This window comes from Melanostigma gelatinosum, assembly GCF_949748355.1.
Source record: "Melanostigma gelatinosum genome assembly, chromosome: 15".
NCBI classification, from domain to species: Eukaryota; Metazoa; Chordata; class Actinopteri; order Perciformes; family Zoarcidae; genus Melanostigma; species Melanostigma gelatinosum.
In genome coordinates this window covers 17,510,234-17,528,408 of record NC_136648.1, presented here as the reverse complement: position 1 = coordinate 17,528,408, position 18,175 = coordinate 17,510,234, and the positions used below count along the sequence as shown (strand labels likewise).

The 18,175-nt window shown below is 47.1% G+C and overlaps 1 protein-coding gene across 1 annotated transcript in view; it reads left to right on the top strand.

The window, feature by feature from the left end:
- Positions 1-17,929, top strand: part of cdh2 (cadherin 2, type 1, N-cadherin (neuronal)) — a 54,962-nt gene extending 37,033 nt beyond the window's left edge. Inside the window, exons 4-16 of the mRNA XM_079284635.1 lie at positions 696-863; positions 1,981-2,136; positions 3,216-3,360; positions 3,663-3,835; positions 4,980-5,117; positions 5,549-5,734; positions 6,231-6,484; positions 7,164-7,306; positions 8,390-8,623; positions 9,358-9,591; positions 9,810-9,949; positions 13,982-14,146; positions 16,657-17,929. Of these exons, the coding sequence (XP_079140761.1) occupies positions 696-863; positions 1,981-2,136; positions 3,216-3,360; positions 3,663-3,835; positions 4,980-5,117; positions 5,549-5,734; positions 6,231-6,484; positions 7,164-7,306; positions 8,390-8,623; positions 9,358-9,591; positions 9,810-9,949; positions 13,982-14,146; positions 16,657-16,863 (2,343 nt within the window). The 3' untranslated portion in view covers positions 16,864-17,929. The remainder of the gene's footprint in view (positions 1-695; positions 864-1,980; positions 2,137-3,215; positions 3,361-3,662; positions 3,836-4,979; positions 5,118-5,548; positions 5,735-6,230; positions 6,485-7,163; positions 7,307-8,389; positions 8,624-9,357; positions 9,592-9,809; positions 9,950-13,981; positions 14,147-16,656) is intronic.
- Positions 17,930-18,175: the final 246 nt, after the last annotated feature.

Below are 18,175 nucleotides of genomic sequence, written 5' to 3'. Positions count from 1 at the left end.
AGCTACAAAGAAAGTTGCAAAAAAAAAAAATGGATTGTGTGGTGGATCACACATTTCTGAATACGTATTGAATGGCATTTGGAAGAGCTTATTAGTTTTGCAGGAAATTGCAGCCGGTTTGCTTTTATCACCACATCAAGTTCCTTTGATGGAACCGTCGTCAGTCAGCCCGCAATACCGTTCGTTGCAGTAAGGTGTCGCGACAGTGTTTGGGTTGGCACCGGCTGCTGTTGATTGTAGCTTAATGGATACACGATCGGGATTAAGTCTTTCATTCCCGCAGGATAACAAGACTAAGAGTCGGTGCTTCATCCACCGTCTTATTTAGCATGTTTGCCAACTAGCGAACAAAATGACATGACATGCCATTAGTTTTCTACTTGGGTATTGGATGTACGGAAATGTTGACCTGATTTGGCGCTAGATTAAAGGATAAGGAATGCTTGAGGAGATCACTGAAGCCATAGGGTCCATACTCTGGGGACCACGAACGCCCGTATAACATTTCATGACAATCCATCAAATAGCTGTCGCGCCATTTCAGTCTGCGGTGGACCGATCGACCGGCCAACGATGCCGCCCGTAGAGCCATGCCGCTAGCGTGATTTTTAAAAATGAATGTAATCGTATGTATTTTTTCTGCACAGATATGATCACTGCCCAGCCCTTGAACTTAATCATTTTCCTTTTCACAGGTCCAGCAAGTTGCTGCCCCTCCAGTCATGTCGAAGGATTTGAAGGAAATGGCGTTTCCATCCCGAAACGCGGACAGCCCACTCAAACGCATGAAGAGAGACTGGGTCATCCCCCCAATCAACGTCCCAGAGAACTCGCGAGGCCCATTCCCACAAGAGCTTGTCCGGGTAACGTAGCACACACACACCACTCTCACGACATGAAAGAAAATGCCTATTTGCTAGATATGACAACCTTGTAGCTCCCACTCAGAGGGTCACAGACATTGGATGTATGCCTTCTCCAAATGCTTCATATTTACAGCACTTTGCTTGAAGTCAGGGCTCTTATTATTTGTCATTTGTTTAAGGGCCGGTCGCCGGTCGGTATTGATGTAACCTGGCATTACTTAGAAGCAGAGAGAAATCTGAAGTGGCCACCAGCACAATTGCGCCTTGGTTGCCTGTTGAGATATTATACTCCTTTTTATCATGGCTCAAGGACACTCGCGACCAAATTAATTTGCTGGCATTCTCTGGTCAGGGCTGGGTGTAGATGGTTTACAGAGGACAAGCAACGCTCCCAGGGACAGCTAAGAAGTAGATGTTAAGCTGACTTCCGAACCGAGTTTTTAAGTCCTGTACATGCTTTTATATTTAATCCGGTCATATTAGAAGGATGCTTCTGGGCTGTAATGGATGATACCAGGATGAGGAAATACTTTGTGCCTACAACCTCGATCCATGCTGAGCACACAGAGGGTCTCTGCTTACATGGCAAACAGGATAGACGGCCCAGAACATCAGTACACAGACACACACACACTCTTCATATCGAGGGCCAAAGCACAAAACCGCCTATCTGCAGAATTTCCTGATTGCCGGATTTCATTTTGGATGATGAGAACAAGTTAGGCTGTTCATATTCAGTCTGTTTTAAAATAATCCCGCCCTTTATTGAAACTTAATTTAGAGCATCGTTTTGTAGAACCTCTTCCAACTTGCACCAAATGATGGAAAGATTGCAAAGATCCTGTCTGCAAAATGGTCCAGGCATTTTTCAGACAGGAGGTTTTGCTCTTCGGCCATCGATGTGCACTCTTTTACTTACACGGCAACCTATTTTTAAACCAATACCGTGATTGGTGCTGAAATAAACATCGCATGAACACATAGACTTCGCTACAAGGGAACTATCAGTCCATGTTATCAGATATGATATCAGCTAAAAGAAAATCAAGTGGTGTCCCGGGTACGGTCAGCATTGCTTTTGCTGCTCATGATTAATAAATCTTTCCACCCGCAGATCCGGTCGGACCACGACAAAAACCGGTCCCTCAGATACAGTGTGACGGGTCCTGGAGCTGACCAGCCCCCCACCGGCATCTTCATCATTGAACCAATCTCTGGAGAGCTATCTGTCAACAAGCCCCTGGATCGAGAGCACATCTCCAACTTCCATGTACGTCAGACACAGTAGATTAAAAAGAAAGGAAATCTCTTCATGATATCCTCATGATTGTAAAATGGTGTTCTCTCTGTCCTGCCGGTTGTCACGTGCCCGAGGGTCACGTGTAGCCTATACAGTCTGCTCAGACCCAATAAAGACCGGGGTCTCCCAGGAAGTCTGGCTTATCCGTCTGACAATGTAGAGGACTTAGCGTGATGTTTTGGAGTGAACCGAGTGTGTCGGATGCATTGTGATAACCTGCGGCTCCTTCAGAGCTGCTTTATTCATTAGTGGCTCTCCCATTACATTGCAGTGGTCTTTAAATTATATAGCTTAGCTTTTAATGCTATTCAAGCACGTGCGTCAACACAAAACGGTAGACATCAAGCAGAGCTGTAGTTAAAATGATCGAGTCTACTTACGTGATCTTTGAAGGGCACGAAAGACTTTCACGACGAGAAACCTCCACAGACGTCCAACCTGAACTGTGAACTGCAGACCAGTGAGGAGCTCAGTTTATCTGTCGCTGACTTGTGTCATATTTACTATCTGCACTCCACATTCAGTACAAACATTGATTTATTTCCACTTCAACTATACTTTAAGGCATTACATCTGAAGGATTCTAGTCAGAGTATTGTTGATAATTGTTACCTATATTTATTAGAGGATGAATGCAGTCACTTGAACTCCTGTGTGAGGCACCAACCATGCAGGTGTGTGTATGCAGGAGAGATGTACTTGAAGTGCAAAAAAAGGCAGCAAATCAGAGTTGTTTTGCTGAAACAGAAGTGAACCTGTGCTGAACGAGTGTAGGCACTGAATGAAATCAGTTTGTTTTCAAGAGACGACCGTGAACACGCGGCTAAAAGGCTCGTGTTGTTGACAACTGGCCGGTATCTACCTGAAAAACAAATCGCATTTCCCTTTTGAAAGAATTTAGTCTTTACGAAACCAGAATTAAATGCAGAGTTCAGTGGGTGACGTTGAGCGAGTAGTTCACGCTCTGTCCCAATATATTGTTTGCACAGCCGAGAACTGTCCCTGCTCGAACGAGTTCTACAGCCCAGATGTGTTTGTGTTTCCTCCAGCTGAGAGCCCATGCGGTGGACCTGAACGGCAACCAGGTCGAAAACCCTATTGACATTGTGATCAATGTGATCGACATGAACGACAACAGACCCGAGTTCACTCATCAGATCTGGAACGGCACCGTTCCAGAGGGTTCCAAGCCAGGTAATGCACCACGCGAAGCCTCCCACCGTACCAGCGAACCGATTGGCTGCAGTCTGAGCCGCCGGCTTCACATGCCGCCGTACCGTTGGCAGACCAAGCGGCATCGACGGCCACTGTGTTGACTTTGCATATAAGCATTTATGGGTATTTTAAGATCACAAGGAAACATTGGATTCCTATATTACAAAGCTTTAAATCTAGCAGCCTTCAATGCGGCACCGTCTGCTCAGCTTCGAATGTCTTTTGATTGCCGATGAAGGAATGAGTTAAACGTATTTGCTCTCTGTCTTCCTGTCCTCCAGGAACATTCGTTATGACGGTGACGTCCGTCGACAAAGACGACCCGAAAACAGCCAATGGGATGCTGCGTTACAAGATCCTGTCTCAGAACCCAGAGAGCCCGACCTCCAACATGTACACCATCAACAATAAGACGGGAGGCATCATCACGGTGGCGGCAGGCCTGGACAGAGAGGTGCTTGACGTGTCGTCTTTCCTACAATTCTGGTCCATCGCTTTATGACGTAGCTTTCTAGAAACTCAATGTTTATGAATGTAGACTTGATTGTTTCAGCATTTAAGTGAGACTGTTATATTGATTCATTTTCCTCTTGCATTTGTCGCCTGTTGTAGATTTAGATCAATGCATCCCTGTTTACATTAATGGACTGAACATTTCTCTTTTTCAACATGACAAAACACAGCTTTAGTGTATTTGCTAATATCCAGACTGACTGAGGACTAATGATCCCAAGTGAATTTAGTTGATTACCGACTAAATGAGAAGTAGAAATGGACTTGGCCCCTTCACACTTATTTACTCTTTCAAGGAGGCAGCGTGCATCACTGAGCAGCTCAGCTAAATGTTTCCTTTCCTTCACTCTCGCCCTCTCCGTCTTTCTTTCTCTAAAGCAGAAGCTTTAACTCCCATTTTCCTCTCTATTTCCCCGGCTGTAAATGCTACCACCCCCCACCCCACCCCCGCCTTTTCATTTAATTGGATCGCATGGCTGTTTGAGACAATAAATAAAAATAAATATAGAAAGCCAAAGCCAGTTGGTACAATTCTACTGAGGGCAATCTGGCTAGGTGGCTGCTCAATCACTGCCGCCCTGGGGCCGCCGGTTTCTGTCCGCCAGTTGCCACCATGAAAGTAATTTGCCCCGACTCTCATTACCTAGCAACTGGTCCATCACCTGAGTGGCTTTTAATGTGAAGAGTCATTTGTCCGCTTCATGATGGTGTACATGGCAGAGCTTCACACATACACTCGCAAACTGGCATCCCCCATAGAGAATGAATGCGATGTATGCAAAAAGCCACCATTAGTCATCATAATAAGAAGCCGGCCAGGTTTGTTTCATTTGAGGTTGGACACTGATGCGCATTGAGGTGCCAGCTTATTAGGGACATGTGTGTCGTCCATGGCAAGCTAAAAAAACTGTCCAGAAAAAAAAAATCGTTATTTTGCTGAGAATTTGTTAAGAAAACTTTTGTCCTCATTTACATACAAACTGACAATTCAGTGTGATTTCTTCAAACTGAATTGATTTCATGGTTGTAAGAAGAAAGAATTGTGCTTTAATTCCTGCTATCGTCTCGCTTCCCCTTCCCTCCAGAAAGTGCCTCAGTACACGCTGATCATCCAGGCCACGGACATGGAGGGCAACCCCATGTACGGCCTCTCCAACACAGCCACTGCTGTCATCAGAGTGACGGACGTCAACGACAATCCGCCGGAGTTTACTGCTGAGACGGTAAGAAACAAATTCCTATCTGAGGCAGCAACGAGGCGATCTTATCCCAGGGAAAGCGGCACGAGGACCCCTGTTTCACCCCGAGTATGCACTCAGCCGCCAGTTCCGCTCACTTACCTAGTTCTGCTTGACCAGCGTTTCTGAAGCCGTACAGATATGCAAGTAGCCAGCCGTGCGTAAAGTGTTGTATCAAATGTTGACACGTGCAACGACTGGGATGCATGCCCGAGTGAAAGAGGCACTTACTGTGTATTTGTACTGCGAATGAGATGACCATGACCACATGATGAGTTGCCTTAGATGTCTGTTTATTCAAGATCGGTCCTGCCGTGCCGTGTGAGGCCGGGCTCGGGAATATTTTTTGTTTCTGCCGCCGCAGCAGTATCTGTAACTGCTCGCTGTTTCTGTCCCTTCATGGTTTATTCACGCAGTTTTTCGGCGAGGTGCCCGAGAACCGCGTGAACGTCATCGTGGCCAACCTGACGGTGACCGACAAGGACCAGCCCAACACGCCGGCCTGGAACGCCGTCTACAAGATCACCGGGGGCGACCCCACCGGCAGGTTCTCCGTGCCCACCGATCCCACCACGAACGAGGGCCTGGTGACGGCCGTCAAGGTGAGGCCTCCTCTTCAAACTCTGCCCGTGTAGTCCCTCAGAGAGGCATGGGAGACTACACGTGTAACAATTATTCACTCTATTGTGCATTGCCACGCGCATTTTGGGATGAAAAGACACATTTTGTCATAAACGGCCTGAGAAGCATTTTGTGTAACACAGTTCACAGGAGACCAGTACTGACCAAACTCAAGGCCACTGCAGCACATTTGTCACATATCAATTTTAAAATGCATAATTAATACATGTAACGTGATTTTAAAAAGCTCTCTTGCCGTTGTGTACGCTTTAACTGACCACATATGGACACAGTCTCTTTATTGCATCTCATTATATTATATTATATATATATTGTGAGCTTTCCTGATATGACGTTTCAAGCAAGAGGAAGAAAATAAAGCTTAAGTTCTCTTTGTTTGCTCTTGCACTAGTTTCACGTTACAAAAAATGTAACGTGATTCCCTGCATCTCCATTCACACCCTCTTCCTGTTTCAGCCCATTGACTATGAAACCAGCAGGACGTATGTGCTGACGGTGGAGGCGAGGAACGAGGTCCCCCTGGCCAGAGGCATCCACTCTCCTCGACAGTCCACCGCCACCGTCTCCATCAGAGTGATCGACGTCAACGAGAGTCCCTACTTCGAGCCCAACCCCGAACTCATTCGACGGGACGAGGGCATTTTGGCCGGGTCGACGCTGGCCACCTTCACTGCACAGGACCCGGATCGCTTCATGAAGCAAAGCATCAGGTAGATTTTACAGCAAAAATGGAGTCGAGTCCATTTCATAGCTGAATTTCCGAGAATGTCTGAGCTCCCTTAAACAGATGTTTTATCGCACATTCAGCGACAACTGAAATGAAGATGTCGGTAGGTTTATCACTGACACTATAGTCCTCTAAGTGTGAAACAGGAGTGACATGTTGATTGCGATGACTGGCCACTTTCTGCTTCATTCCTGCTCCAATAGCACCACGCTGCCAAAAACCTTCCTCCTGTTCATCATCAAACGACCTTTTCCTCGCAGCTGTTTGGCCGCGATAGAGTTTATCAGCCCCAAAACAGTCCATGTGAAATAAACTAGCTTTGTAATTCCCCGGTTTGTCCTACAAATTAGTTTGAGCTGCTGATAACGAGCCAGTTTGGTCTCCGATGTGAGGCTGTTCTCAAAAGTTAGCATTATGTAAAATGCATGTCTGAAATATTTATTCTGTGTACAAATAAAAACAAAGGCGTTTCTTTAGACGATGCCAGAGCTGGAAATGGAGACTAAATTCACCAGCAAGATTTCCTTCTGATGAAAACACAATAGAACCTTCTCACTACTTTAAAAAAAAGATCTTGCAGATTAACTCCTGACTTTAAAATGCGTCTTAAAGTAAGGATTATAACTCTGGTTAAACCTGTTTTTCCTCTCACCTTCCCTCAGATACACCAAACTCTCAGATCCAGCCAACTGGCTGAGGATTGACCCGAACACCGGTCGCATCACAACAACTGCCGTTTTGGACCGAGAGTCGTCCTTTGTGAAGAACAGTTTGTACAATGCAACGTTCCTGGCGTCTGACGACGGTAAGTAACCGGTCAAGCGCCGCTGCGTTTCCGAAAAATACCTGGTTGAGCTCCGGGCGACACAGCGGTCGTGCTGTCGAGGTGTCTCAGTTGGACTCGTTACATGAGCACTCTGTTCCCTGCCATTGCTGTTAAGAGCATCCAGGAGGAGATGATGCCGCCTTCTTTCAAAAGAAGAACCTCGCGGATGTCTCCAGTAGCCGACCTCTCAAAGGTCAATCTTCCACCGAGCATCACTTTGACTTCCGCTGCCATACGTCTGAAGCCAGTCCACCAACGCACAATATCTGTTGAAAGAAACAAAGAAAGAAGAACAACTAAGTTACAGCCGCAAATACATCCACTATGCTTGAAGGTCGACGTTGTGCCAGCCACTCTGCACATCTGGAGCGCTGACCGCCTTAGTCCGAGGTTAATGTGCTAGCAATCCCAGAGCCATCCGGCCTGTGGATACATTCACCTCTGTTCTGTGGATACGACTTACCTCTGTTCAGGTTTACCCTGTTCTGCGGAGCATAGCTTAGGGGGCCAATAGGCTTAAAAACCCTACCAGTAAAGAGGTTTCTCAGCATTAATGGGTCAGGATTGGATGACTAGCTCCTTTGAGCGTGGCCTGAATGGTAAAAAAAAAAGCCTCTTAGCGGAGCGAATACATAGAGGAGCCTGAGAGGAGCGACAGTGGGCTCTGTTTGCCTGCTTTAGTATTCCCATCCCGTGTCCTGCATCAGGAAGGCGTTCTTCAGGCGCGCGCACACACTCTCTCTCACACACACACACACACACACTGCCCAAATGTTCTGATATCTCCCTCTTTCTGTCTCCCTCCTCACTTGAGATTAGATTCTCAGATCAGTATGCAGTTTGGATGGGTCTTCTCCCACTAGAGTAAATGGTTGTTTAGAGTGTCTTATTAAAGCACGAGACCCAAAGAATAAACTCCATACTTTACTCTTCTCTGTCGCCTGCATAATGACTGCGAAAATGAGAAACTGCAGTTCAATAGTATATATTCCCGTCCATGTGTACCCCATAAATATGTATGTGCTGAGTGTGTGTGTGCTTGTCCTTCTATGGTCCACGCAGATGAGCATCCAGCGAGCGGCACGGGCACTCTGCAGATCTACCTGATAGACATCAACGACAACGCTCCCAAGGTGTTCCCCCAGGAGACCGAGGTATGCGAGAAGCCGGAGCCGAACGCCATCAACATCACCGCGCTGGACGGAGACCTGAACCCCAACGCCGGGCCCTTCGCCTTTGAGCTGGCCCACCGGCCCACCGACGTTCGGAGAAACTGGACCATCACAAGAGTCAGTGGTAAGACGCAGAGCAACTCTGGTATAAAGTCATCTTCACGTGGCATTTTTCAGTTGAATTTGTGAAAAAAAGAAGCTCTTTTCAGATTTTTTTTCAATTAATCAGGATTATTAATTAGAAAGGAATATGGTTATAACATTCAGCGGCCTGTTCAGTAATTAAAGCTCGAGCAATCGTTGAAAACACTTTGGAGACGCGTAAACAGCCCACTGCAGAGGGGTCAGGTAGAGACACTAAAATATATGAACATTACCATGCAGTCATTAATTGTTTCTGCTAATTTAAGGAAAAACCACGAGTGGTTCGGGTGTTCAGCTATTAGATAGTGTCAGTTGAGCAGCAGTGAATATATCTTAATAGGATAATGGCATTTGGATTTACTGCAGCTGGGAATTGAGCCTAAGCAGCATTATCAAAAAGGTATTCAGTAGATTTATAAGCTCCAAATCTAAATCCCGACCATGTTTTGGATTAGATATGCTGATGCAACTTCCAGGTAGGAATTTACGCCGCATATTTGCCGTAAAAGGAGCGTAATCTTGCTGTGTAACACGGCCTATACAGACGACGATTCACTGTTTTGATTTAATCCCCTCTTAAAGAAGCTGAAGAAACATGATGTTTTATTTCCATACACATTGAGCAACTTAATCTCTCGTCTCAGCACTGCTTACGCGTTCGCTCTGAAACTGGATCACCCACTCCCGCTTCCTGTCGTTTTCTCTCTCTCTCAGGTGACTATGCTCAGGTGAGCCTGAAGATCGGCTTCCTTGAGAGCGGTATCTACGAGATCCCCATCATAATCACGGACTCGGGCAACCTGCCCATGTCAAACACCTCCTATCTGCGGATCAAAGTGTGCCAGTGCGACGTGAACGGAGACTGTACCGACCAGCAGCACATCATGGCCGCCGGCCTGGGCACCGGGGCCATCATCTCCATCCTCCTCTGCATCATCATCCTCCTCAGTGAGTGTCTCAGCGGGGCCCTCTCGAACACGGACGCACACGGGGATTACAAAGGCAGCTAAACGCTATCCGAGATACGGCTAGATTACCGTAGGATTACCAAAAAGATAGCCGTGATCGGGCGCCCGTCCAGGCTCTACAACACCGGATCCGATTTACATTTGTCTGAAAACATGTGTTATGTTTTGTAATATGACATCCGTCTGTCCGTCCATCAGTTCTCGTGCTGATGTTCGTGGTGTGGATGAAGCGCCGCGACAAAGAGCGTCAGGCCAAGCAGCTCCTCATCGACCCGGAGGACGACGTGCGAGACAACATTCTCAAGTACGACGAGGAAGGCGGGGGAGAGGAGGATCAGGTGAGAAGCATGAGTGCACACTTCTGTTGTCCCCGAAAACCTCAATATGCTTCTCACTATAAGCGACCTTGTCCCGCATTACCGAGTTTCTCTTTGTTTCCCCTAAATGAAGGTATTTTGCATTGGGGGGGGGGGGGGGGGGGGCGGCAGTCTGCTCTGTCTCAGTGAGCTGTTACATACACACTTGTAGCACCAATTTCTCGAAGATGGCAGAAGAAGATATAGTTTTGGTTCCAGCACATACAAATGCCAAACAGCACCCGGACAAACGTTGCTGAAAGGGTGACACAAGGCGAGTGCGTTGGGGAGAAACATTCAGGTCACATCTACAACATGCAGCAGAGTAGCAGTTTGTGTGTAACCGACGCAGTCTACGGACAAAAAGGGGGGGCCGGCTCGACACGCATGCACCTCCAACGCATTCCTTCTAGTCCCGCTTTGTTATGCTGCTCCGAGACACGCTTCACACAGTCGCAACGAGGAGGGAGAGCGTTTCCATTGGAACCTGAAAGAAAGGAGCTGGGAATCGAAATCTGGAATCGATGAGACAAACACATTTTCAATCGGTCTCTGGAAATATTTGAACTGCTTCCTCAACTGGAACCGGCTCCCGCGTCACACAAAACGCACGACAGAAAATGCAGTGCCACAGGCATCAATAAAGTCCCATCTCTTCATCCGCCTTGCGCTGATCAGGCACACACAAACTCAATTGTCCTAATGACCCCTTGTTAGCACAACGGAATCATTTTATGTAAAATAACTGCAGTAATATACCAAATGGGCTGTTTTCTTGCCGCTGGCTGAAACGCTCCGGTGGCTTAGGTCGAGCAGATCCGAGCGGGAGACCCCGGTCTGACCCAGCACGGTTCCAAATTAGCCTCTGAGACTTGTAATTGGTGAGCTGCCGCCATTCGGAGATAGACATCTGCTGCGGCACAATAATGAAGCGCCGTCTAAGGTGACAGTATGACTGGAAGGCCATTAAACATCGGCCGGCGATTAGGCAGGTGGGAGTGCACCCACTCGCTCATTGGCGTCCTCGGTTTCACACAGCGAATGGTGGAACCTGTGGACCAGAACATGTTGCATGACAAAAAAAAAACACTTCAATTTGTAGAGGGAGCGCAAGCTTCCATTCTTTGAGTGACACAGAGGAGGACAGAGCGAAGGGAGCAAATGGTCCTTGTCGGTGTGGGGGGGTGTGTGTCCCTTTGTGTCCCAGCGATGTGGTCTTTATAATGCCCACCTCTGTTCTCCCTATCTCCCGCCGGGGAGGAAATTGAAGTGTCAGGCCATTGGGCGCACTCCGAGTCTATGATTTTAGATTCCGCTGCCATCGCTCCGGCTTGTTTTGGTTTGAAGCACTCGTTTCATCGAAAGGCAGACAGCTGATCAGGAAAAAATAACAATGGAGGAATAACGGCAGATCAAGTCGTGCACAGGTTTGCAGGTTACAAACAAAAAATGTATGCAAGAAAGGGATCGGCTTCTTCAAATGACCTGAGGATGATTTGACGCATAACCTCGGAGACAACGAGGCTTTGTTTTTCTATCCCATGCAGTAAGTGGTCATTAGAGACTGTGTACGGTTAATATGAAGCTTAACTCGGGCCCCCCACTCTTTCCTAGAGATCCTTTTCCAGGATTTTCCAGGACCTTGTCAGTGATGAGAGCTGGTATGACAGACGGAGATCGCGCCACACACCAATATGTTCCTCTCTGTGGACGTCGGATCTAAAAGACGTGCAGTGCAGTCTGTAATCTAGTTCACATGTACACGGGCGCTTTTTCCCTCCTTCATTCTCAAATCAGAAATCCTAAACGAGCGTGGTTTTGAAAATCTCTGTGCAGACGGAAACGGCAAAACACAAATCTAGCTCTCTCAAAGCCAGTGGGCACACGAAAAGTCACAGACAAAGTGATCATAGAAAGATGTAGGCAAAACAAGCTAGCAAGCGCCACAGCTGCACGGTGGGGTGGAGGCAAAGCCCCGTCTCCTCCGTGTGGAGTTTGCATGTCCTGCTCGTGTCATCGTGGGTTTCCTCCATTTTGAATGGTGGTCTGTCTCTTTACGTCAGCCCTGCGATAGTCTGGCGACCGTCCATTGTGTACCCATCGTTCGCCTGATGTCTGCACATGGCTGATCCCGCGGCCCTGAAACAGGACGAGCGGTTACGGATAATGGATAGGAATAGATAAATACAGGTTGGGAAGAAAAGCAACGTTACATAATGTCATCCAGCACATGAGGGCTGGATGACATTACGTAACGTTGCTCTAGTCTTATGTTGAGCAGACGGACAAAGATGGTGGTATACATTTTCTCGTCCAAGTCTTTGGATCTATTTATTTAAGACATGTGAATGCCAGATTATATAAACGATCATATTTGGTCGGTAGAGCCAAAAGTGAGCACCGAGGACATGTTTGTAATAATCCATCACTGCACAGGAAACCTGCGTGTGCTCAGACTTGCACCTGGAGCTCTCGCTATAAACGGCCGGTGTGACTGTTTCTTGCCCCATTGGATTTAATTTTTTTGGGTGAAGTTACCACTCCTCCAGATTTTAATACGTGTGTACGATGTTGTTGTTATTATTACGAGTAGGAATTACGGCAAAAAAACGATGAACTGAGTTCTGTGTTTTTAAACGGCTCAGCTGTGCCTCGCAGCAGATCGAGTGTGTGAGGCAGTCTGCCATGTTTAATGTGGGTCGTTAAGGCCGGGGGCGGCCATTCCAGCCGGCCAGAGTACATGTGAGGAGTCAATTCCCAGGAGGGGGACTGGTATGTCATTAGATCTTCCTGCTGAGTCTGGCCATTATACGTCTCTGTTGCCATTCCCGTTAACCGGCTCCTGACCCCTCCGGTGTGCGACCTCATGAGAAGGCCAGACAGTAGTTGGCCTGAAACGGACCAAAGATGATGGATGCTCGTCACCGCGCGATGTGTGCTGACCGTTGTTCTCCTCCTCCTCCAGCCAGCCAGCCTCGGGGTTCACCGCCATTCCCCATGAAATCTAATTACACATGAATAATCAATGTGCTTGTTTTGGATTGGCCGTGGTACTTACTGGTGCGGACTTGAGTTGGTGTTTGTCCAGTGGCCACATGCTCTGTCGTGTTTGTCTGTCCGGGCTGTTTGTGCAGCATCACAGGGTTTGTATTTTGGGTTTATTTTTACATTGGAGTGTCTGCAGCCTTTCCCTTGTTTCCCCTGGGAGTGAGCGTGCGGCCGTCTTTGTGTGTAGCTGCATGTACAACTGAGCAAAGGCAATTTTGAAGGGGGATATTAGAGATGGATGGATTACCGAAAATCTTCTAAAGAGGGACAATCCATCATGCACGCTTATTAGGTGCGCACACACACACCCTGATTCTCAAATGGCATTTTCTCCATCATATCTGCTGTCACCGGGACACTCCAGTCGCTCAGCTCAGCTCTTCACCACGGCCTCTTTCTCTCCCCCAACTCCTTTTTTCTCTCTTCACTATTTCCCCTCCTCCTCCTCCTCCTCCTCCTCCTCCTCCTCCTCCTCCTCCTCCTCCTCCTCCTTTGCACTTTGCACAAACTGCGAGCCATTCAGGTTGCCTTGGTAATGTTAATAGGATTAGCGATGGCTTATGCATATCCACCATCCCGTGTCTGGGCATTGATTAGAGCAAAGCAGTCGCTGGCACGTCCTTCCTGCAGCACGCCGCGCAAGTACAAACACTCTGCAGGCGTATGATGTGGTCCTCAGCTTGGACCCCCTCGTGCCGGCTCTCTGGATGTGTCAAATTGTCCCTGGGCTTGTGCTTCACAGACAAGAAGATTTAAAGTTTCCCCTCTGGCACCCTCAACTCTTGCCGCTGCATTCCAACTTTAAAATCTCTTTTCCCCTCCACTCAGCTGAACTTCCTCGTCCTCTGCGCAGAGCAGGATGCGTTTACCTATTTGGATAATCGCGCTCCACTTCGGGGTCTCGTCGCGCCCGCTTTGCTAACTCCCATCTGTCTATGTGCCCCCCCCCCCCCCCCCCCCCCACAGGATTACGACCTGAGTCAGCTCCAGCAGCCGGACACGATAGAGCCTGATGCCATCAAGCCGGTGGGAATCCGCCGTCTAGACGAGAGACCCCTCCACCCTGAGCCACAGTACCCCATGAGGTCAGCAGCACCCCACCCTGGAGACATCGGAGACTTCATCAATGAGGTAAAAAAAATCCAGCACACGCACACACAGAGCACTTGGTAAACTGAGATTGTTTTGTTGTACGGTGAAATGAAATCCCAGGAGATCAGATGAAGTGAAAGAATCTGTGCGGTTACAAAGCTGGAATTTCATTTTCAAGCTGAATGACTTTTATTATCATAAACTTGTATCTAAATAAACAATTTGGTTTATAGGACTCATCAAGCAGTTGCGCGTCGCCTTGTAGTGCGGGGGGGGGGGACTTTAAATTGAATCTATTATTATTAGAATTGTTTTCATCGTTCCCCAGCAGAAGAACACACTTCCACTGAGACGCACAGAGAAGCCCAAAGAGTACATGATGCTAACTCACTTAGACATAATTGTTTTTCTCCTCACTTTCCGCCAAAGCAGAGTTATTGATGTGGCTGCATAGAAATAGGAGATGAGAGAAGCAATGCCTTGGCTTTCTATCGGAGTGCTCGATTCAGAGTGCCTTGGTTTGCCTGGGGCCACCATTGACTCCAGCATGAAGGGAGAATGTAAAATGAAAAGAGCAGTCATGTATTTTTCACAAGCTCCAACAGACAAGAGTTTCACAGCATTACAAATGGAGTTCTATCCTAGTTTTTTGGATGGCGCCCATGTTTCTAAATTAGAACTTGCTCTTTCAGCGCCGCTCCCCGGCAATCCATCTCTCAGATCCCTTTTGCCCAGACGCCGCTCGCTCTCGCTCTCGCCGTGTGTCGTGAACACGCATAATGCATTTTGTCGTGGCGTATGTAATGTAATGTTTCCCCGCCGCTGCACGCCGAACAGTTTGACGACGCGCACCCATCCTTCATCAGGCTTGTTATTTGAACGGTCTCACAAGACCTTTTCAAACGCTCCCCAAGTCTGAGCATCCTGACACAGAAAGAAGCTCACCGCACCCACACAGCGCTGATCTGTTTCCAGGCCCAGATTTGAATGTCGCTAAAAGCTCAGTCATGGCGGCTCACACGGAGCTGGAATCTGACCTAACTGATAAGGGCTCGCCGCCAGAGGAGTGGGGGAGACGGGGAGGGGAGGCGTCTGATCTCCATCCTGAAATGTGCACACGCCCCCAGGAGCTTGTGGCTCTTAACTAAATTAGAGGGACAAATACATTAGGCAGAGGTTTAGCATAAGGACTTTTACCTCACAGTTGGACAAACAAAGGTCTATTAGGCAACTGGTCTGTTCTCACAAAGGGTGGTGGTGGTGGTGGTGGGGGAGGGGGAGGGCGGCACACACCAACTTGACATGACCTCGGTTACAGGTGGACACAGTGCCAAACAGAGGGAGACAAAGCTGAAGTGATTGCGTTCATTGTTGTTTTGTGTTGCGAATGGAAACACCGGTGGGTTTTATTACACGTCTGTGTTGTTATCTGTGGGACGGAGCGACTCCAACCAGTGGGGGGGGGGGCAGTTCAACATCTCACCGAGAGTCGTGATCGTCTCCAGCGCAGGACCCCCCGCCTGGTGACCCGGTTATTGTGTAACCACGAGGCTGAGTTCTGTGATTGACAAACCTTATGAAACTGCCAGCAGGGTTTTTTGGTTGGCGATGGAGCGGACCATAACCAGCGGAGCGATTATGGTTGTAATTGTAATGAACGATCCATTCGTCATATTTCCCACCAAATTATCAGCATCGCAGCCCTGAGCAAATGCTTAACGGAAGCTAACAAGTGGAAAATAATCGCTAAGTGCCCGGGCACTTTAATTCAATCCGTCTTTTTATTTGAGAGCATTTCAGAGCCGTAATAGCAGCACAGAGGAAACTATAAATCTTTGACAAGTTGGGCAGAGGTCTCGATTCTTTTTCATTTATTTTTTTGTTCTGTGTCACGTTGCGCCACTTCTGTTAATTCATTTCTTATTTGTTGGGTTACCTGGCAGAAACCAGGCTTAGATCCAAAGTGGTTCATGGCCAAAGCACATCTCAACTCCTAGATTAGCAATCCATCAAGTCCCATGAGTCCCGGCTGGAAATCAATAATAATCCATAAGGACCTCTTATGCCGCGGTGAGGATTTCTGGGAATGTCGAGCACAATCTTCGGAATAGACCCCCCCCCCCCCCCCCCCCTTCTACTGTTTAGACAGGACTCTGATGGAATACGATATATTAAAGATGTTATCTATATTAAAAGACAACCAGCTGGAATTGTTCTGATGCTCGTGAAGAAGATGTCGTGGGGGGGTGGGGGGGCTTGGACAGAGACCGGTGGGGGAGGTGATTCCAGTAATCCGAGGCCGCTGGATATGCTCAATCTTGGCTTTCAATCAAGCAGCAGATAATCCGACATCCCAGAAAGAGTTCAGACCCGAAGACAGCGGGAACTCACAGGAACACTAGAGCCTGATTAATCTGACTCCCTGAAGTGGAGGTAGAACCATCCATGGGTTTGCAGGACAGATTAGTCTGCTTGTGTGCAGAAGTGTTGTTGCGCAGACTTGAATTGAATCTCCTCATCTAACCGCGGTTTTGCTTCCTTCCGTGCAGGGACTTAAGGCGGCAGACAACGACCCCACCGCCCCCCCCTACGACTCCCTGCTCGTGTTCGACTACGAGGGCAGCGGCTCCACGGCCGGCTCCCTCAGCTCCCTCAACTCCTCCAGCAGCGGGGGCGACCAGGACTACGATTACCTCAACGACTGGGGCCCGCGCTTCAGGAAACTGGCGGACATGTACGGCGGAAGTGATGACTAGAGCGCCCGAAGGAAGAAGAGATGCGAGAGAAAAGAAAGAAGAAAAAAACGAAGGAAAGATTTCCTGTTGATGGACACGGACGACTTCTGATATTCCCCGAGAGTGACGGAACTGTGACAGAAAAAATACAAAAAAACAAAAAAAAGAAATAAACATTGATTCAGAATTTTTTTCAAAAACAACCAACCTAGGCTTATTGTTGTAGTCTACGCATACATATGCTTGTTGAAAGCTTAGGCATAGGCTGTGGTCCGGTTATGGAGGCTGTGGGGAGGGAACACTGGTGGGCTGTCGCCACTCGGGATTGTTGGTATTGAATGCGCTCAGTTACACTTGAATTTCACAGTACAGAAGCACTGGGATATAATGTGCCTTTTTGTACATTTTTTGGATCTAAATGATTAGTTTTATGTTCAAGGCTTTAATGGTACTGACTTTTGGAGTGATTTCAAACTAAGTATGTTACACTCTGGTATGCTTCTACATGCTTTTTTTCCTCTTCGGTTACACAACGCTCCTGTTTGTTGAAGATTATTTAAATAAACTACAAAGACGAAGAAATTAAGGATCTTCCGTTAGCTTGGACAGAAAGAAAGTCAATTAAGATCAGCACTGTACATTACGCTAGACTTCTAGACTTTTTCACAAAAAAAAAATATATTATGCAGCTGGTTGCAAATAAAGTTATGAATCATACTTTTGTAGCAGATTTTTTTTTTCTTCATTTGTTTCTGAGGTGATGTAGTATTTTACAAAAACATAAAAACAGCTGTTTCGGTCTAATCTATGTACACTTCATTTGCCTTAGTCATCATCTGATATTTTCAACTTTACTTCACTGTAAAAAGATGTGTGTACATAATGTTTCTTTCTTTCTCCTTTGATCTTTTTCTTTTATTGTAGTACATAAAAAAGTGCAAAAGGTTCCAAACTTGTAAATGTATAATTTGGACAACAAATTCAAGTTTTTTTGCATGTTTTTATCTTTTCATGACAACAGAAATGAAAAATGTTGGTTCCCAAATTTATTTACAAGGTGAAAAAAAAATAAAAAATCTGGGTGACATTAACTGTGTAGAAGTTAAGTTTTTTTTTTTGTATAAAACGTGAAGAAAAATGCATCGATAAAAATAGAAGTGAAAATAGTAGTGATCTTGTCAGCACAACTGTTTGTTTTGTACCAAAAAGGGGGTGGGGGGGGGGGGGGACATGCTAGGCACTAATTGCTGAATCAGCTTTAAGAATGGAGAAGGTTTTGGACTTGAGCCTTGAGGAGAACCATGTGTACTGGAAAGCAAACTACATCTCTGAC